Source organism: Cheilinus undulatus, linkage group 14, assembly GCF_018320785.1.
Source record: "Cheilinus undulatus linkage group 14, ASM1832078v1, whole genome shotgun sequence".
Lineage (NCBI taxonomy): Eukaryota > Metazoa > Chordata > Actinopteri > Labriformes > Labridae > Cheilinus > Cheilinus undulatus.
Genome location: NC_054878.1, coordinates 10,575,402 through 10,596,696, shown reverse-complemented (window position 1 = coordinate 10,596,696; position 21,295 = coordinate 10,575,402). Strand labels below are relative to the sequence as shown.

Below are 21,295 nucleotides of genomic sequence, written 5' to 3'. Positions count from 1 at the left end.
AATTCTTGAAAGGTGATTGGAGGATGTTCTGTCTGTCACAGTGATGGGCGGATCAGAGCGACAAGACAAAACAAGCAGAAAGGCTACCGCCGCTGGGGTTATCAATGTGGAGCTATTCCACGACTAGATTTATGCCAAGGCCGGTCAAAAATGTCTTCTCTACCAAGACAAGGTGTCGGTGTGACTCTTGGTTCTTGTTTCAAAGGAAAAGGTGGTCCAGTTCCAATTTAACAGCCGCTCTCCCACAGCTACATCCGAGGTAATAGCTACCACAGCAGCAGCCATTGGATACACTGGAAAACCCAACCCCTAACAATCGCAAATCCATGCTGAAGCAGGTCAGCAGAAGAGCAAGAACATCCTTCCCATCATTAAAAGCTTTAAGTGTTGTTTTGCTCTTTTCTCATACAGAAATGTGGTCCAGTTCTAATAAAACTGCTGGTATATTGCAGCAGCCATTGCAATGGGTGAGTAGAACTAAACCCCGCCCATAGGTACTGCCTCATTCTCCTCAAATGACCCTGATTGGTCCAGATAGCGCGCTGTAGAGCAGAAACAGTGTGGATTGGAGTTTTTCAAGATGGATTTGCCTGATGACAGACATGGGGTCTGGCAGGCTCCTCTGCATTGCAAGCTTAGGTTATTATTGCACCTCCTTCAACTTAATTCCAATCCAATCTAAATTTTGATTAATTGCCCATTTTTAATAGATAACCTTTACAGTGGTGATGCTTGGCTCCCTGATCACATCTACAGGCTTAATTGCGTTGGTTGCTGCCATGTGATTGGCCGACTGGATATGTGCATTAATGAGTAGTTGAGAAGGTGTACCTAATAAAGTGGCCAGTGAGTGTAGCTCAATTAGTCAATTAATCTGAGAACACAGGACAATTTCACATGTATTAGTTTTATTTATTTTCTTAACTACAGTTCAACCATGACAATACTTTTAAACTATATACAAATCGAGACATCGCACACGCTCAGTGATGTCTTAGTATGAAGTACAAACACTCAGTAAGGCCTCATTGCTCAACAGAAACCTGACCCGAATGGACAGATCATGAATTAAACTGAAGGATGTTTACAGATACAAATTTATAAAGGCATCATGTAGCATCACTGCTGTTCAACAAACACATAAATGTCAAAGAGCTCTTTTTGGGCTGGTCTCACTGGTTCAAAGAACACCCTGCACTGGTGCAGCACAATAAACTGTTTGTAAAATCTGAGCTATATTTAGAGAAATAGATGAAAAAAGGACCAATTCATAAAAAAGGTGTCCGGTATGTACATTTGAATATAAACCACTGGTTTGTCAGAGTCTGTGAAATCGATCCCTCAAACAGCCGCCGCTCCGTCCCTCAGATGAGGAAGATGATGTCATCAGCCACCATCACCTGGTTGTCGTCCTGCATGCGTGCCAAAGCCGATCGAACCTCCTGCTCTGAGAAGCGATTCTGAACCTCTTTGTTGATGTCGTCCATCAGAGTCTTCATCTTCACCGACTGAGCGTGGGCCGACTGGAACACTGAGAACAGGGACGACTTGAACTCCTTCAGCCTGTAGGAGGACGAGACGAGAGATTTAGTCTTTAACGTCACACTGTGGTACAAGACCAGAGAAGAAGATAAAGAGATAGGCTCCCTAATCTTCAGTTCGTGTAAGCATCAGGCTGCATCATGAGCATTCTTGTAAATTTACTTGACTAGATGGGATGTAAGTTACTGAAGGATACCACAAGAGGGCACAAGAGAGCTCAGGCCATGTAACTGATGTGTGAGATGTAAACAACAAACATGGCAAAAAATCTGCCAATTCTGGGACCAGAATTTACATAATAGCCATTAATAATTGATAGTGACATCAAATCAGACGGAGTTTTGGAACATTTTCCTTCAAATTCAGAGAAACAGCTGTGATGTTTTTAATTAATAACCATGGTAACTGGTAATAGTGTAAAGATCCATTGATGTGGATCAATACACCGACTGGTTGCTCTTTCATCCAATAAAATAAATAGTCAAGACATCAATCAACACCACTGGTTCCCAACCTTGGGTGCGGGTACCCCTAAGTGAGGCGCCAAAGATCTGAGGGGTCTGTCTCCTCAGACATTGCCAAATTAGATGTGCATATATTCTTTTAAAACCATGATTAGCTAATGTATGACAGCATGTTAGGGCCATCCAAAAGATTAGAAAATGAAGAGGATTCTTTTACTTTTAAGAAAAAAAGTCAAAAAAAAATCTTTTTTAGACAAAATGGAAATTTTTGAGAGACATTTAAAAGAAATCAAACTGAGTATTTCTGATTTTATAAAGCAGAAATTTATGAGAAAAAAACTCATCAAACTCATTTTTCAAGTTTAAAACACCAAACATTTTGACCTTAAGTCTAAAATTTTAGGTTTTTTTTAACTAACAACATTATAAAGTTGTAAATTTACAAGAAACAAATCTGAAAACAGTGGTTGGATAACCCCAGTTTACAGAAACTTCTCTTTTGAGCTTGATATTGAAAGTCTGGGAATTCTGGGCTTATATCACAATTATTTTCTTATTCATCAGTCCCAATAAGATGTATGATTTGATGAGGCTCTCACCTAAAGTACTAGTGCAAGGAAAAGAGCTTAATTATGATTTTCTTCCACCCAATCAGCTGTTTTTGACCTTTAGGTTTTTGTTTCGCATATATATATAAGAAAATCAATTTTTTTATCCATTAACAATCGCTGTTAAAGATTGTTAAATAACTGATGTTCCCTCGCTATCCATCCATGGCTTTAGTAGTAGAAGCAGAGTTTACTCTACAGCTAAACAGAAGGGGAAAAATCTGCTGTTCTCATCAAGCGTGCATTGATTATAGTCTAATGTTAAATTTATACAAATATAAAATGCTGAACTAAAAGTGATCTAAACAGGAAAGAAGCTCTTTCTGTTCTCCCCTATCTCTCTCATTAGGAGGTTGCTCTGTGTCCATAAAAACAAAGTTTTGTCCCAACCCCTTCTCATATCAAAATCAGAATTACAGTCAAAATAAAATGTCTATTTTTCACTGCTGATTTCATCTCCATGAAACCTCAAAATGCCTCCAAAACTTCACATGGACTATATTCCACTCTGAAAAAGCATAAAAGGCTGAAAGAGAGAAATAATTTTCCTAGTTTATCTCAGGCCTAAACTGACCAATACCACTGTAAAGGACTGAAACATCTCCTTATCCCAGTCAGACTGCCTTTAGCCACCCTCTTCCTCACCAGTGAGTAGGAAATGAAAGCATTTCTGAAAATGTGTCCTGTGCCGTGATGAGCATTTGCACTTCTAACCCTCTCAGCTATGAGTATCAATCACTCACCTCTCTGCAGACAGCTCAGCGTCTTCAGCCTGTGATGTGGCATCCATGGCCTCCTCTTCCTCCCTCGGTATCTTGGCTGGTTTGGGGGTGCCTGCCTGAACTGAAGGGATAAAAAGCCAAAGTCAGACCACAAATACATGCAGAGAATCTCACAGAGCAGCAGCGATAGTACGATCAGACAACTGTAGCAGAGCCTCAAGAGAAACAGATTCATGATGGCAGCAATTGAATGATAAATCAGAATGCAGCTTAGTTTTAAATAATATATAGGGCAGGTTTGTGTGTAGTAAAACATATTTCAGAAGTTGATTTACTGAAGTCAGTCTAAAAGTTTTCCTTTTAAAGGGATGGGCTGAAGTAAAACAGTTCACCCTGACATTTATAATTTAACAGCTATTTTCCAACACTAAAGATAATCAGGGTCATTTACTACTAAAGTCATTCTTGTGGGACCTTTTTGTTTCTTTTAAATTATGAGACAAACTGTCCCTAGACAAACTGCCTCCAGAGAAGCATCAATGCAGAAATTTATATCTCTTTATACAGTTTCAGTGTTCTGTTGTGTATGGAAATCATTATTAGAAGTCTAAATGTAGGCTACAACAGTGTAGGAAGGTGATGAAGGTGATGCTTACTCTCAGGAACCTCCTGGTTTTCACTGAAGTCATATGGGCTGTAGGGCTCACTGCCCTGAGAACCACGTCGCCCCCTACAGGAAACAAGTAAACATTAGAAAAGACACATCCAAGCCTTACTACATTAACCTCCCATCATTGTGCTGATTTCTATTGCAGCGTTTCCTTTTCTTTCTACCTCTTCCTTGTAGTTTTCTGTGAGGGCTGGGTGGACTCCTCTTCCTCCTCCTCTGATCCAGAGTCTTGCTCCTTCCTTGAACGTTTCTTCTCTTTCTCCAAAACCTGCAGAAGAGACAAGGCAACAATCCAGACATGAGCTTCATTCAAATATATAGAAGTTTGTTTTTTTTTTCTTTGGCATAAATAATACCGACCTTTTTGAAGTAGGCAAACTGAACGAGCTCCACAGCAACCTCAGAGTCCTCCAGCTCCACGGCTTTGCTCATTCGTGCCTTGGCGTGCGCGGTCGACAGACGAATCAGAGTCTCCAGGGTACGGGCCGTTACTGGAGAGGTCTGAAGAGGACAAATAAAACAGAGCATCCTGATACGGTCCTGACACAGCACATATTAACAGCTCTTTGTGGCTTACATTAACATGGGCAAGAAAAGAGGAAATTAGGGAACACCTGAGTGTTTTTTTCTTTATCCTCTCTTTTCTCACCAAACATATCTTGTTCACTTGTTTTAGTGGAGAGAGAGCTGCATTTAATCACACATCTGCGAGTCATTTAATAATATAAAAGTGGAAAATTGAGAAGATACAATGATGTGAACTGCATTGGCATATTAGCAGTCAAATTTTGTATGAGTGCTCTAGAACAGTGGTTCTCAACTGGTGGGTCGGGACCCAAAAGTGGGTCGTGAAGGTGTTCGTGGAAAAGAAACTGTGGAAGGCAAAAGCCACAACACATTTGTACATTTTATTTTACTTTGTTTTTCCATGATGAGTACATTTAATCTAAACCTGTTTAACTCACTTTCTGAGGAAAATAAAGCAGATTTCTTACTGTAATTTTTTTCTTTCTCAAGATCTCTAGAACACAACAAAAAATCTAAACCATAGGAAATGGGCTAAAATGCAATGTATGCATGCATAAAGCTGTCCTCGTCCTGTCTCTTTGTTCTGTATGATTTTGTTCCAAATATGATACAAACTTCAGTATCCTTTTTAGTGTCAGACTTTGGGATGTCCCAGAATGTACTGGACACATTATATATCCTATCTGGTCTGGAAACCCTTGAGATCCCCCAGAAGGTTGGAAAGTGTCACTGGGGAGAGCAATGTCTGGGTTGACCTGCTCACCCTGCTACCACCACGACCCAGCCCCAAATTAGAGGTAAGAAGATGGATGCAGGGATTTAGAAATCAGTGTCAACATAATTTTTTTTTACATTATAATCCAACATAAATACATTAATAAATACATACATCAAACCATGGCCAGTAGATACACAAGCTATACCAGTTAGCAATAATTGACATATTCTGGCTCTATCATAATGCAGCAACCAACAAGTTGGTGCAATGCTTCTTGCCCCAGTAGACCTGTTATCATCACGGTCACTGAGGTTTAAGAATTAAGTATTTGACTTCTACATTTTGTTTATGAACTGAGCAAACCCTTGGCAAGATCTTCAAAAATAAATCTGTAGTTTTTAACTGTAGGAAATGAAGCTAAAAGGAAATAACTGAAGGGGGCATATCAGCTGTAAAATAATTAGGTTTTTTGGAAAATTTCAGAAATTTGGGTCTTGATAGCTCATTCAGAAGGTGGAGGCAGCTCCTGATGCTCGCCCAGTTGAGAACCAATGCTCTAGAGTGTTCTTAGATTTCGCTAATAACTAAAAGCAAACCATAAAACTTTGGAGATTGTCAAAATCTTCCTGAAAATGATACATGAGTTACAAGTTATGGATGATGGCTTGCAAAGTACAGGGGACTTTCTGCCTAGTTGTCATTAAAACTGCCAACTGTTTCATCCCTATACATGATGTATGAATGCTAATCCTCACCCTGGCAATATCAGATCCCATCTGCTCCTGGCTTCTCAGTCTCGAGTATTCTTCTGCGATGTGATTGGCCGCCTCCTCCGTCAGCACAGGGGTCACAGCCTTGGCGATGTGGATGTACTTTCTCATGAACTCCTTGCTCACAATCTTCTCCCTAAAACAGAGGACATTATGTTACAATAAGGTTAAGGACTCTGAGTAGTTGTTAAACATGTGATTGAGCCATTTATGTTCTCATCAGAGAGATAAAAAGAACGCTTAATCTAAAGAAAGTCGTTACATACTTCTTTCTCTTGCTTCCATGCAGCAGGTTATTGTGTTTCTCATAGATCTGCAGCTCCTCCTGCTCTTCTGCCACTGCATCGGGGTCTTCTGTAGTCAGAACGTCCACTGTCCCACCCAGAGCCATGGCTGAAAAACAAAAACAGTTAAATAACTTAAAAATGTAATTATTCTACAGGATCTAATGTCTTTGCTTGACACTCATTACCTGCTCCTTCCTGCTCCCGGGGGTCACGGTACCTGTGCATCCTCAGCACATGATCAGAGATTTCCCGGTCCTGCTCGGGGTCCATCTGGTCCAGGACGATGAACAGGAGGTCAAAACGTGACAGCAGGGAGTCCTGGAGGCCGATGTTTTCCATGGGGGTTTTATACTGGTCGTACTGCAAAAACAAAGCAAAATCAATGGTTTCAGAAGGGGAAAAGGAGACACTTAAGGCTTATTAATGAAAAGAAGCCACTTTAGTCCCTGCTAGATCTGTTACCCACCCGGCCGTAGACGGGGTTAGCAGCAGCCAGCACAGAGCAGCGAGCGTTGAGGCGGGCGTGAATGCCGGCCTTTGCGATGGTGACCCTGCCCTGCTCCATCACCTCGTGGATTGCTGTGCGATCCATGTCGGACATTTTGTCGAATTCATCAATGCAGACAACGCCACGGTCAGCCAGCACCATGGCACCCGCTTCTAAACGACGCTCACCTGGAGGAGGACATGAAGAAACTTGTGAGCTGACAAGAAACTGCAGTAGATATACCTGATATTATGATTATAGTAGTATCTGCATTCGCTGATATTTCTGCCAAAATATCAACAATACATTTTTGATAGTAAAGGATGTGCATTTGAAGGAAAATTACCATAAAATCTAGAATTTAAGTTGCCCCGGTATAATGTTTTCATTTAAAAGGAGAAATCTTTCAGGAAATTAAATTGCAAAAACTGCTTTTTTTCAACGTACCGGTCTCCTGGTCAGTGGTCACTGCAGCGGTCAGACCCACTCCAGAAGAACCCCTTCCTGTAGTGGGGATGGCCCTGGGAGCTGTGTGGAGTACGTAACGTAGCAGCTGGGACTTTGCCACTGATGGATCACCTGGAAATAAAGAAGACATGATGTGAAATATCCAATATTAAGAGCCATTCCCACCCCCTAACAACACTAGACTGACACAGGAAAAATTTGTAGCAGCCTCCGGCTCAGTAAATACATCAGCAGAAAAACTCTGGTACCAATAAGAAGGACGTTGATGTCTCCTCTGATGCGTGAGCCGTTCTCCAGCACTTTCTCCACTCCACCCAGCAGCATGCAAAGAATGGCTTTTTTAATGTACTCATGACCGTGGATGCTGGGAGCGAGGGAGCGAGCCAGCTGATCGAAGACATCCTGTGTGAAAACACAGAAAATAGAATGAATTTCATTAACAAGTTCTGGTGGGATTATTTACAGCCTTTAAGAGTTGAAAGAGACCTGGCAGATCAGAGATTTGGAGTTTTACCTTGGAGCGAGTCCTGCTGAAGTTCCTGATCTTAGCGACATCATCAGCGGAGAACTGGGGAGATACCTCCTTGCTCATTTGTTTGACGTGGCAGGCTATCATGATGGTCCTGAGTATGACAGAAATGAAAGGGTTAACTTAACATCTAGTTATGAGTCTCAGGGCTTTTCTTACTCACATTTCCTCTCCTCTCACCTGAACGTGCCAGAGGTGAATCCTCCCTTCTTTCCAGGCAGGCAGCGGTAAGTCCCGATGACCTGGACTCTGTCTCCAGGTTTGACCACATCCACCAGATCGTTGTCCAGGATGATATCCACTGAACGGGGCAGCTGACCAGCGGGGGCTTTCTCTGGCATCTCCTGAACTGTGATGGTCTGGTGGTCCTTGTAGATGGAGAGGCCAAACTCCGTCTCAAGAGGGTTATTCTCCTCATCCTGTAGACACATGGACATTATGAATAACACAACAATGCAATCAATGAGAGCATGTTAGCTAAAATTTTGGATGTTCTTGAGTTGTGAATGGTGGTTACCTTGGTGGGATAGATGGCACTAGAGGGGAAGGCATCCAGCGAGGTCATGTCAGTGTACTTCCTTTCCATCGTCTTCTTGGTGGCTGGGCAGTAGTGGACGCTGCGCACTACTTTGGGACGTACCAGAGAGCCTGTGGACAGTGTGAAAAGAGAAATTAAGTACATCTTTACACCAGCTTGACAAGAAAACACAGAGATTTTTCTTGAACTAAAGCACCACAGAAACAAGTTTCATTCAGAAGGATTAAGTGTGGAGCATGATTGCATAAAATCTTACACGGACATCAGTTTGTCAGTCCGTAATTTATAAAACTGCATTTATTCATTTGTGAAATTATTTGCCAAGGAGCATCACTAATTTATGACTGTGTCTAGTCCACCAGTCTGGAGTAAACGCAGTACTAACACTAGTTTCTTTCCCCAAGACGTTGAATAAACCATGATTTTCTTAAAATGAGATTGATATCAAACAAAGTTATTCCTTCTACAGGAGCATGTACACCTGTGTATTACGACATTTTGGCTGATGATCAAATCAGCAATGGAGAAAACAAATTGATTTTTACTTTAGGAACCACACTATTGAGCTCTATTTATTTATAGCACATAGTCTAGATGTCCTAGCAATGATCCATCTTTATCATTTAGTCTTTCCTTTGCCATCACTAAGTTCTGCTGTCAACCCTATGCTGAAATTCATATTGAAAGGATCATGCAGGTCCAAGAGGCTATGTTTCTGTGCAGGAAGATAGAAAATGACAGCTGCACAGATGCATGATTAAAGGATAATGTTGCTTGAAATGACCCACACTAAAGACAGACATAAACAATGAACTTACACTTTGTGATGATTCCCTCCACACACACCATGCTGCCCAGCAGGCGGGAGGTCAGGGTTCTGGGGGTGACGTGCTTGGATCCAAAGCTGCCCTCCAGGCCGATGAAGAACTCCTCATACTGCTTGGCATAGGTGGCGTCAACCGAGGCAACGAGGTCCTTTAAAGCCCGCTGGAAGGCCAGGAGCTCCATAAATGCATTATTCATCAATCTGGAAAATAAGATGAGCATTCAGGGCCTCTACCAATAGAAATGAACATTATATGACATACTGTATCTGGCGTGAGAACTGTTAGAGTATGAAACGTCTAAGGCTTGAACAGTAAAATATAACAGCTCAACTATTTTCACTTTAACACAGTGATCAGGACACAAAAGTGAGTTGTGGGGCTATTTTAAATAGATCATAAAACAATTGTAGTAGGTAAGTATGGGATGTCTACGCTTGTATTCAACTGTAATTTATTGTATTTGTATTTTTAAATAAAACAACTATATTAACAGAAGGATCAGTGTGATTCATCATTTTTAAAAATATCAGAATTTTTTGTTTAAGTTTAACCAATCTTGATCAACCTTCAACAATCATTCTTTACTTTAATTAATGGTGTTAAAACAAAGTTAAAAAGCAGGAATTTGGACTCAGATCAGCTTAGAGTTAATTGTCATTAATCAGACAGATGCTTCCTTACTTTGCAGCCCGGGCCTCGTTGCGTCTCCTCAGGTCGTTGATGTTGACGATGAGTCGAGCTTTGTTTTCACTGATCATGTCTCGGACTTTGCTTTGGTACACCCCCTGATCTTGCTGTATGAATGGACGTAAAGTTGGTGAGTTCAGTTTTCATGTCAGACAATGTGTTTTCAGATCTCTTAGCTTTGTAGAAACAATGAGAAGGACTGCTGGTGAGTCGATATAGGACCAACTACACTTAAAAGAAACATACTTTTTCGCCACTTTTATATAAAAAAAATACATTATGCAAATTTAATACCGTTTAGCTGCGCGCTTACATATTTGTTGAAGACTACCAAGTTTAGGGGTGATTCTTTTGTTTTGACCGCATGGTTTCTCATTGCATCCTATTACTTTTTAATAAAGCCGATTAAAGCCAGACTTACATCGTCGTCCAGAAAGTCCAGGTAGTCCCTCTGGGCCTCCCTCATCTCCTGGTCATCTACGGTGTCGGTGGCCATCCTAACTGCTTTATTAATTTACTTTAAAGAGTCTAAAAATGTCACACAGACTCGCACAGGTCCGATCTGCTCCTCTCCGACCGCACGAATGAAAGCTTTTCGCGCCACAACGTGCCCGGTACAAGTAGAACGTAAGACGCGATTGGCTGACCGCACGTACTTGTTTGCATAGATGGCGCGTAAACGTGAATCTGTCCAATAGGATCCTTCATACGAAACAGAGCTCCGCCTCATTGAAGAACTCGCGGGAAAGTGGAGGAGGAAGAGGCAGGCTGTGGTTCCCTGACCTCACTCATGATGCAGTTTTTTAAAATGTCCACGAGATGGCGAAAGAGAGCGGAATTAAAAGACTAGGAAACACATCATTTACCTCAGTGTTATTCAACCCTGCTCAACCAAAGAGCTAAATTGTTGAAAAATAACTTTGCAAGAGCCACAATCTAAGTTGTGAAAAGTTGGTGAAAGTGGCCAAAAAATAATAAGTTAAAGCTGGCAAATAGGTAAAAAAGCGTCGAAAGTGGCCAAAAATGAATGAACGGGGTAACAGGCAGAAAATGGCAAAAACTTGGTGAAAATGACAATTTAAAAAAAAAAAAAAAGTGGAGAAAAAGTGGCAGAAACGGATGAGACGTAACAATAAATGGCTTACAGGCGACAATAATGGTTAAAAAAAGTGTCAAAAACATGACAAAAATGAATGAAAAATTACTAAACTTGGCAAAAAAAGCAGCAAAAAAAAGATGGGGGGGAAATGAGTGAAAAATGTCTAAAATTGGCAAAAAGCTGCAAAAAGGTGGGGGGAAATGGGAAAAAGTGACGTGTCATGGCAAGAGGCACCTGAAATAAGCAAAAAGCTCTAGAGCCACGCGTTGAGTATCACTGATCTAACGACTACATAACAGTCTCCCCAAAATGGAAGATCTAAATAATTAAATAAAAAGCAAACATTTAGCTACATATAATAATATTCATTAAAATAATATTTCATTATATTGAAAACACAAGACTCACACAAAACATTTCACAATAAAAAATAATAGCATTAAAGAAAACTACTACTCAATAAAACTACTCCTTGCTCAAAAGTTTCCACTACCAGTGGAATTCTATTTTCATCTATTTTTATTTTTAACAAATGTGTTTGAATCACAAGCTTAAAAGATGCAAAATCAATTAAAAAGATCCTCTTGGTTTTTAAGAGGTACTCCGATTATATTCTTCTACATAAATCAGCCCTCTTGCAAACAGATTTGCTCAAATGAGGGCTTATTTGTAGCCTACATTTTCATGCAAATAATGAGCATTCTTGTAAATATGTATTAGGCTATAGATAGCTACTTTATTGATCCAGAAGGAAATTCAAGTTCCGTAGGTGTTGGTTCAGATTTGGCTGCAGTGTATGGTCCCAGCCAGTAGATGGAGACAAATCTGTATGCTTACACATGAGATACATGCACGTGTGTGTAAATATGAATATTTTTGTGTTCCAGTTCCCATGAGAGGGATGGGTCAGCTTTTCCAGACCAAGTAAAAATATCTTAAAACTTAATAATACCATAACTGTTCTATTATTTTGGGTTTGCGTTTGTTTTATTTTCATCAGATGTTCTTCATCCCTTTTCTTAACCTCTCTTTTCATTCTCTTCTACCCTTTTCTTCCTCATTTATGTTAAAATATGAACAGACTGTTACCATGGTTTCAACTTTGATAACATATTCACATAATGAGAGGATAACATCATCATCAATAGTATCTACAGTGTTTTAAGAGTATGAGCTTGGTATTGGCATTAATACCAAATAACAGTAGCTGTGCATCCCTAACCTATGATGTCTATGAATCTATTTTATATAGAAGCTTCAATTTAAGATCAAACTTTCATTTTAAAACGAAAGTCATGTCTGTTGACATGTGTGGAGCCTGCTCTGGCCCTCCAGCCCCAGGACAAGGCAAGCTCCTGTGCTCCCAGTTCACTCCGTATCAGCGCTCAAACAACTAACAGTCCAGCGAGGCTTCAGCCCCCACTCCCCTCAGATCAGCCCCCCCAAGTCCTTTTCTACAAGTCACAAACCTGCCTCTGCACACACCAGTGAATAGCACCAAGAGCGTGAACAAACCACCAGAATTCACGGAACATGTAAAATTATTGAACAGATTACAACAGAGGTGTCAAACTCAATCACAGCCGGGGCTGGATTCTGGACTTAGGTCTAACCTGAGAGCCTGACAGGGTCACCTTAAACTATCAACCTCATTTTCACCAGAACTGAATTATGAGGGGGGGGGGGGAATTTAGCACTCATGTTAATGATTTTGAGATTAAAATGTAAAAATTATAATTTTAAAGGCTCAAAATATGAGATTAAAGGTCAAAATAATGTTTTTTAAAAGGCAAATATATGATAAATTCAAAATCAGGAGTTTATAAGATAAAATTCAAAATCTTGAGTTTTAAAGGTCAACATAAGACATAAAATTTGAAATTGTGAGTTTTAGAGGTCAAATATGAGATAAAATTTGACATTTTTGAGTTTAAGAGGTCAAAATATGAGATAAAATTCAAAATTATGTGCTTTAAATGTCCAAATATGAGTTAAAATTTGAAATTGTGAGTTTAAAGGTCAAAACATGAGATAAAATCTAAAATCATGAGTTGAAAAGGTCAAAATGTGAGTTTACATATGAATTTTTAATCTGCAAGTTCAGAATCTGAGCCAAAAGTCAAAGTTATTAACAGAAAAGGTGAAAATGTGAAATAAAAAGTCACAATCATACATTTAAAATGTAAATTAAGTAGGCTTAGCAGGGATATTTGAAATCATCATGGTTAAACTTACATTTTCATAATTGAGTAAATATGTAGACCACAAACCAGTTATGATAAAATATTATATGGCCTTGTGGGCCAGGTAAAACTGTACCACCAGGCAGATTTGGCCCCCAGGCCCTGAGCCCTTGATTACAACAAAAGACATGGAACATTATTACAGGTGGCTACCATATTTTTCCTCTTCTTTTGAATGACCTGTAAACTGTACACGTAAAACTGTTATTGGTAAAAAAAAAAAAAAAAAAAAATGAAGTACAGTTAAAAAAAAAAAAAAAACGAAAACATGAATTTTTAGGTTTTATTACACATATAAACGTGAATTTTAAATTCCTTGCAGTATAACTAAAATAACAAAAATATCGCCCGTCTAATTTGGGGGAAAAATACATATACAGGGATGAATAAATGGGTAAGTAAATAAACAAACAAACGCGTAATTGTTCATTTTTTAAATCTGTTATAGTTCATTTTATCACCCTTTTTTTACAAGTAAGGTTTTTATTTAAAAAAAATAAAGAAAATATTTTTCCTCTTAAACGCGCTTGTCTTAACTGGTCTTAGTTTAAAACACTGGACAAGTCAGCACAAAGTTCCTATAAATGTTAGCTGTCAAATGAAAGCACATGCTAGCGTTTAGTAGCGGAACACTGTAGAGTCTGTCGAATCCTTTTTGGGCGTTTCCGGTCATCTTAAGCCCGCCCACACTCCCCGCTCTGCAGGCTGCTGGGATCAGTTCTGTTGGGTTTTTTTGCGCCACAGCTTCTGAATTCAACCTCTCTACCTCAACATGTCACTGCTAACCCATGCTGTGTTCCTCCTGTAGGAGCTAAACCTGTTAGACCCTCCTTTGGTGAAGTGCTAGCTTACCTGTAAGGAGCAGCAGGTGTTCGTCCATTCCAGCAGGTGAGACGATGTTTCGTCTTTGGTCGATTTACACAGAAGTCATCAGTCAGTTTAACTTATAACGTGTTTGTTCTGACATGCAATATTTTAAAGCTGCTACGGACTATTCCTTGGATTGTTATGACCGTTAATGTGGCGGTTATTGGCTGGTTATTTCATTTTTAATGTATGTTCTCTTACTTTCTTTGTCACAAAATCAAACCTGGTTGAGGTTAAAGACGTCTCTTCTTGATATTAGCCTGTTTGTTGAGCTAGTATTTAGAATATGTGGGAGAGGGTGATGTGGATCATGCAGTTGTTGTTCAGTATCACTCTGCTCTACAATGGTTTGTTTTGTTTACTCCTGGGTGCATTGCCTAGGTCATTTTCCTTGGGGACATTATTTCCCTCCTTGTCTGGGTGAGGAGACCGAGGGAGGGAGGCTACAGGTTTGACTGCATACCTTTCCTCAGTGACTTACTATGAAAAGAATGTCTGACTATTATAATGCATGCTTTCCATGCTTTACTATCTGCTTTACTACTGCGGTATTTTAATTGTACTATGTCAAAAGTCTGCTGGCTAAAACACAACACTGAAATACTTTACCCAGGGTGAATGGATCTATCAGGGTGAAACTCTATGGACTCTCTTGCACTTTAACTTAATTCATTAAAACTAATTTAAACAATGTCAGGCCTCACACTGGCCTGGTCTGGTTGTTTCTCTACATTATTTAAATTCCACAGATTATATAAGACGTGGACCTCACTTTATCATTTCTCTTTTCATCATAAACCTAAACAATTTTAGGAAAGAAATAATCCAACACATTAAAAATTACTATACTCATACTTTATTGTGACAATACATTTGTCAGCTTTGTATATTTTAGTTGTTTTGTGTTGTTCAGATTATTTTGTAATTATATACAGATAAATACATTTGCATGCACACTTTTAATCTAAATCCTCGTCTGAATAACGATGAAAATATAGTACAGTGATAATTTGTTAGTATGCATAAAAATATGAGACTCAAGTAGTCACTAAAGTTTCATGACATTATTTTTGCTTACATTTTAATTGCATGCCTTTTTCTTTCCTGATTCATTTGGCTTCAGTGAGTTACTTTCCTTTTGTTTTTGTTTTTTTATTACTTTTATTTTTAACTCAATGGACAGCTTCACTCATGGTGCAAATGTGTACCACATCAAGAACAACAATTAGGGAAACACAATAATTATTGAATATAATAATATAACTCAAAATAATTCTGAATTATATTGTTATATTGCAAATACTTTATATAATTTTCTTTTCCCATAAATAAAAATTATTAAGGTTCACTGATAATAAAGATTTTCTGTACTTGTCATGAGACTATACATATCATATGTCTAGCATTGCAGTAGGGGGCCATCCTTAAGCTCCAAAGAACAAGGAGAAGAAGAAACCTTTGCTGTGCAGAGACTACAGCACAGACCTTCACCAGTCTTTACTAGGCTTTAGTTGACTAATGTGAGAGTTTTTCAGTGTTTCAGAGGAGGATAACACGATTGTGTTTGTGAAACATGCGCCACAAAGAAGAGTGGAGAAAAGTCCTTGAGTTTTTATACAACAGATCTCATAAGTGGCACAGGCCGTCATCCTTATGACGTACTAAAATGAAATAAGAAGCGGCAGTAGCCGCTAGCATTGGCATCGGACCAAGCCAAAGGCTTATGCCAGGCATAGTGTTGATTCAGCAGGAATTTGAAGAAACGTTTGACAGAAATGGCCCAAACACAGATCTACTGATGACAAAATCAGTCTCAGTCCCCTGATCTGCCACTACTTCTCAGATGTGGTCCTGCCTACTCTGTACATGAGTATTCTTGATTAACATTGCACTTCACATTTTAACCTCCCTTTGTTAAGACTTGTGTCATTGCATATTTTGTATCTTAATTTAAAACATCAGCTCTTTTTAAGTTTTAACTAGAAATAACACAGCCATACCTACGCCCCTCTATTTATTTAGCCTGGTGGTGTGTTATGTACCATTTGATGTATTTAATCTGCAGACAAATAAGCAACAGGCTTTTTATTCCTTAATTTTAAGTTGAGGAATGCACTTTGAAAACTCCCTGTTTTTTTAACAGGGACACATGCCTAATTTGACATACATCAACTGAATTCTTGTTTAGTTGTTTGAAATGTCAGATTTGAAAGTCAGTGATGGGTTATACCTTTGCTTAATATATATTAACCCCTCTTACCCCCAAATGTGCATAATTGGGCGTAGCACAGGGTGGAAAAAGGGTACTGATTACCTGAGCCCACAGAAGGGAGGGACCCTCGAGAAGCCTGCAATGAAAAGTTTATTTTTATTGATTTTTTTCTAGTAATGTCTTATTAGTGTCATTATAGAATCAAAAGTGACTGAATGAATCAGTCAACAGACTGAAATTTGTCTCAAATAGAGTCAAATAAAATACTGTGGAGCCCCAAATGGTATAGTAAATTGGAAAGTAAATTTAACTTAACCATAGTAATAAATATAGCACGTAAAACTGAAAATTATGGTTCAAAAATACATACACATTTCTAAAAATGACATTTGTCACTTGGCTAGCAGGTTAAGGGGGGCCCTGTGTAATATTCTTTCTTGGGGCCCAAAATCCCTGGCTACGCCCCTGTGAGCATGGATACATAAAATAAACTTATTTTAAAAAATCAACTTTTGAAAAAAAAAAAAATATATATATATATATTGGTTATTGGCTCTCACGAGTAGGAAATTATTAGTATTGGCCCCAAAAAATACTTACCCTGCATCACTGAAACCATAATCCACCAGAAACATGGACAAAAGAACCCCAACAGGGATCACTGTACTACAGGCAACAGCCAAACAGATCTAAATACTCTGCCCAAGGGCATGGTGGGAAAGTCAGCCCACACATTTTCCCAGATTTGAAATCCCAGTGGACAGAGCTTAGCTCAGTTGACTCTTTACAGATTTAAACTAAAACTGGTGGATCAGCACTGTCAGATGATCCAACACTGATCCCTTAGAATGGAGTTAAAATTACACTGGGATAAAATCTGAGGTATCAACTGTCCAATCGTTGCTGTTTTGGGATATGATGTGAAATCATCCTCCCTCTATGTGCTACTGTGTAGTCAACAGAAGTGGAAAAAATGCACTTACTCTGGTTAATACCTAAGTAGAAGTAAAAGTACTGACTTCAAAATGTACAAGAACCCTAAAACCCCACTCAGTTACAGTAATTTTAAAGTAACTTGTTTCTTTCAAACCCTGGCCAATGCTGATGGGAATCCTAATAAACAATAATGAACTTTGAAATCACAGTAAAGTCAGTGTTATGTAATAAGGAAAGTTGTTGTTACACTGGATGTACCCATTGATATGTAGACAAGCCTTGGTTATACTTCCACTGAATGACATCTGAGACAGAAAACCTAGAGAGGAGGAAGCAGATTAATGCTGTCAGACACTTTGAAATGTTGTAAGATCTTTGTCATCCTCTCATGTAATACTAACAGTGCATTTCTTTTGTGTTTTCCCTTCTTTCCTGGGATTTCCCCACAGTTCCCCAAGGCCCACATTCCCTGTTGACCTCCTCACCTCCACCCTGCACCGCTATGTTAGGCGACATTCTGCAGCAGCTCAGCACCTTGACACTGAACATCAAGCAAGTATGCAGACTGCCCCGCCTCTCTGACACTATCCCTTCCTCCCTCCCATCGCCCAGCCCCACCGTCTCAGCCTCTCTGGTCCCCAGCCTCTTCCGAGAGCCCTACATCCTGTCAGGTTACCGTCCCATCCACCAGGACTGGCGCTGCTACCTCCTTAGCCTCTTCCAGAGACACAATGAATCCCTGAACGTTTGGACTCACTTGTTGGCGGGGCCTGTGCTGCTGCTCCGCTGGTGGGTCAACGTAGGTGCCCTGGGGTACACCTTTAATGCAGCTTCTCTACCTCTCACGGTCTTTCTGGTATCCTCCCTCACGTATCTGTTCTTCAGTGTAGTCGCTCATCTCTTGCAGTCCCGCTCTGAGCATGCACACTATTTTTTCTTCTGCCTGGACTACGTGGGTGTTGCTGTGTATCAGTACGGCTGCTCACTGGGCCATTATTTCTACACATCAGAGCCAGCGTGGAGAGAAAGCTGCATTGGATTGCTGTTTTTACCTGGAGCTTTGTTCTTTGGGTGGCTCTCCTGTGCAGGCTGCTGTTTCGCCAAGTCAAGATATCGTCGGCCATATCCGGTAGAACGCAAAATCTGTCAGCTTATCCCCACCACCTTAGCGTACCTGCTGGACATCAGCCCTGTAGTCCATCGCCTCTTCACGGCCGCATGGGTGCAGGATCCTGGGCTGCCCTTCCACGCCCTCCAGATTGCCTCTTTCCTGCTGTCTGCCATCTTTTTCTCCTGTCCCGTCCCTGAGCGTTTCTTCCCAGGCCACTGTGACTTTGTGGGTCAGGGTCACCAGATCTTCCATCTGTTTCTGTCCCTGTGCACCCTTTTCCAGCTGGAGGCTCTGTTCCAGGACTACACCAGGCAGAGAGACACAGTGGTGGAAGTGTTTGGAGAGAGGCAGCTGTGGTGGGCTTGTGGATCCATCATATTTCTGTTTCTGTGTTGTGTCTTGACTGCCCTTTTCACTATGAAGCACATAAACAAGACACTGCATGGTAAAAAAGAGAGGGATTAATGACAAATCATGCAGGTGGATGTGTTAACCTTAAGAAGGGGAGGGGTTCTGGTTAAAATAAACCAAATAAAACCAAAATCTGTAATCAAGATAAAATAAAATATGTTTTTGTACAACCGTTCTCTTAAAAATGGGACCACTTATTGATATTTAATACATCCTTTTACTTTTTTTTCTTTTTGTTTTAATTTCTAGGAAATTTACCTGGTGAGTAAACAATTAGAAAGTGGCAAAGAAAACTTAAATGTATGCTTAGTCAAAACTATATATTTTTTGGTTAAATGGTGATGCACCGTTAATAAAAAAAATTGTTGACAAACTCCTACACTCTGTGTAAATAGTACAAAAACATTGCCAATATTTATTTTATTGTTTTTTTTTTAAATTTCCTTTACTCTTAAATATCTTGTGCTTCAAAATTATGAATTCTCAATTTTTAATGTTCAGTGAGAGAGTACAGACTCTTATATTCATTAATGCATACTAAAGAGGACTGTCAAATTTGCACAAAGATGTTGAAAAAATTTGCAAAACTGGTGACAATAGCAAGAAGCAGGAGTTCTAGGCAAGTTTTACAACTTATTTTTCAATATTTCTAATGTATTTGTACAGATTTGACCTTATTCCTAGCCGCTATGATACTTTGGTGAAATGTGGGTGTGACTTCTGGTCCTTTCTGTCTAAATTAGTGATGGGAATTCAGGCTCTTTTCAGTGATCCAGATCATTTGGCTCAGCAAAATAAGCTGACTCTTTCAGCTCTCAAACAGCAATATCATATGTTATGATAGCAATATTATAACATATGACTGATAATTGGACCGGTATTTTACTCCAACAATGCTCAATTTTTAGAATTAATGAAAATATCATGGAATAATTTTTTGAAATGTACTGTCGCCCCAAAACACTTTGTGGGTCAGATGAAATCTTTTCATTGGCTGGGCTGTATGGCACACCTGAAATAAAACATTAGTCCTACACCATCAACACGAGTCCTTAATAAGACTAACCTTGCAAAGCAGATGGATACGCCCATTCCTTGTGTTTTTTCACTGGCGAATCCATCTTGTTAAGCTCCCATCTGAACCGTTTGGGCCTGGTTAGAAAGTGACAGGACCAATCAGCGACGAGGGGCAGTACTTTCAGGCGCGGCAGAGTCATTATGTAAACAAGCAGCAAGAGCTGGTGCAATTATGGAGGAAGAGATTAGCGTGGATGCTGCTAAAGCACCAGTTTTATCAGAACTTGATGACATTTCTTCGTTAAAAGAAGAACAAAACAGCAGTGAGTTGCTTTCTTTTCAAAAACCACAAAAGTCGAGTACTTGCATGTCTACAGTCGCCATGTTTCGCGTTATTACTGTAGCTGCACACGCGCAGCTCGATAGCTGCCATGTCACGTTTTGTTGCTCTTATTGGCCTGTAGAGATGTGACAGACAGAACGTTCATACAATCACACTCCAAGTTTTTTTTTTTCAAAGCCTCTTCTTTTTCTGACTTTTCCTATTGAAGCTTTCCCAGATGGATGTGTGAAATAAATCCATCTGGCGTGTCAGGTTATAATAAGACTGGATCCAGCTCTTATCGTTCATGTGAGGGCGGCGACTTTATGAACCAGCTCGTTCACAAACGGCCCATCACTAGTCTAAATGGTATTTAAATAGAAACGAGAGGCTCGTGATTATTAGAGAAATTGGTAAATAGAAATATGTAAACTTTGTCTCTCACACCTCAAACAGGATAATATTATTTCTCCATCCTCTACTAGAGAGGGCAAAGTGAAGAGATACCTCAGATAACCTAGACAAGCATATTTAGTGAACTCTATTAGCTTCGTATCAGGATAGTTGTCGACTATCGTTTAAAAAAAAAAGAAAATGTAAAGCCCAGTCGGAGCTTCAACATTTCTCTGTTCAGTTTGTGAGGTTGCTGAAATGATCATTTCACCAACTAATCCCTCTTAAAATGTGGGAATTATATTAATATTACTATCCATGACAGAAGATGTCAACTCTTTAGTTTGGTAAATCCCAAATTCTGTATTAAGAATTAATAACAAATGAATACTGAAAGAATATCCCCCCGATGCATTCAGGGAGTGAACAGCATGTTTAAAACACCATTGTTGAAGATATATATTTAACTCTGTCACGTTATTAGTACCACTAACAGAGCAACAGACTGAGCGTTACAGAAAATACTATTTATAACATTAAGCTTATGATAATATTTAGCTAGATGTTTGATTTAACAAGAATGAAGCAGCGTTTACTACAGTGCAGAGTTATTTCTTTTAAAACACCCAACTTCGACACTGAATTTCTTTAGTAAGCCAGGGGAAGAATCATGTTTTTGCCATTATTGTTACTGTACCAGAAGTTCCACCCACATTTGTAGCTACAGTAGACCTCCAGGAAAAAAGGTGGATATCTTATCATACTTGAAAGCAATAAATTGCCCAATATTGGGTTTAAGTGGCTTACTTCTGTTGCTGCAGTAGTGATTGATGTTATCA

The 21,295-nt window shown here is 39.5% G+C and overlaps 2 protein-coding genes across 4 annotated transcripts; one reads left to right on the top strand and one right to left on the bottom strand.

The window, feature by feature from the left end:
• Positions 1-891: 891 nt before the first annotated feature.
• mcm3 (minichromosome maintenance complex component 3) lies at positions 892-10,422 on the bottom strand. Its single transcript, XM_041805871.1, has 17 exons — positions 10,267-10,422; positions 9,840-9,952; positions 9,150-9,358; positions 8,311-8,441; positions 7,974-8,212; positions 7,779-7,887; positions 7,513-7,666; positions 7,244-7,375; positions 6,776-6,984; positions 6,495-6,669; positions 6,289-6,415; positions 6,008-6,158; positions 4,367-4,507; positions 4,171-4,274; positions 3,993-4,066; positions 3,358-3,457; positions 892-1,563 (listed from the first exon to the last, which is right to left on the bottom strand). The coding sequence occupies exons 1-17, from the start codon at positions 10,339-10,341 to the stop codon at positions 1,365-1,367; spliced, it is 2,442 nt and encodes an 813-aa protein (XP_041661805.1). The 5' UTR covers positions 10,342-10,422; the 3' UTR covers positions 892-1,364.
• Positions 9,926-18,907, top strand: paqr8 (progestin and adipoQ receptor family member VIII). 3 transcript variants are annotated; one of them, XM_041805874.1, is made up of 3 exons: positions 9,926-9,975; positions 13,996-14,075; positions 17,652-18,907. In XM_041805874.1, exon 3 carries the CDS (start codon positions 17,705-17,707, stop codon positions 18,776-18,778), a length of 1,074 nt encoding a protein of 357 aa, XP_041661808.1. In that variant the 5' UTR covers positions 9,926-9,975; positions 13,996-14,075; positions 17,652-17,704; the 3' UTR covers positions 18,779-18,907. The 3 variants fall into 3 exon arrangements, with proteins under 3 accessions (XP_041661808.1, XP_041661807.1, XP_041661809.1); XM_041805875.1 differs by lacking the exon at positions 9,926-9,975 and adding an exon at positions 13,878-13,904; XM_041805873.1 differs by lacking the exon at positions 9,926-9,975 and having other exon boundaries at positions 13,867-14,075.
• The last annotated feature ends 2,388 nt before the right edge of the window (positions 18,908-21,295 follow it).

What these genes read in the sequence shown, in the direction of transcription:
- mcm3 (XM_041805871.1), bottom strand. Translation starts at nt 10,341, where the DNA reads ATGGCCACCGACACCGTAGATGACCAGGAGATGAGGGAGGCCCAGAGG. An exon ending in CCGGGAGCAGGAAGGAGCAG is followed by an intron (nt 6,416 to 6,494) that starts GTAATGAGTGTC and finishes TTTGTTTTTCAG; the next exon opens with CCATGGCTCTGGGTGGGACA. An exon ending in AAACCAGGAGGTTCCTGAGA is followed by an intron (nt 3,458 to 3,992) that starts GTAAGCATCACC and finishes TTATCCCTTCAG; the next exon opens with TTCAGGCAGGCACCCCCAAA.
- paqr8 (XM_041805874.1), top strand. Translation starts at nt 17,705, where the DNA reads ATGTTAGGCGACATTCTGCAGCAGCTCAGCACCTTGACACTGAACATC.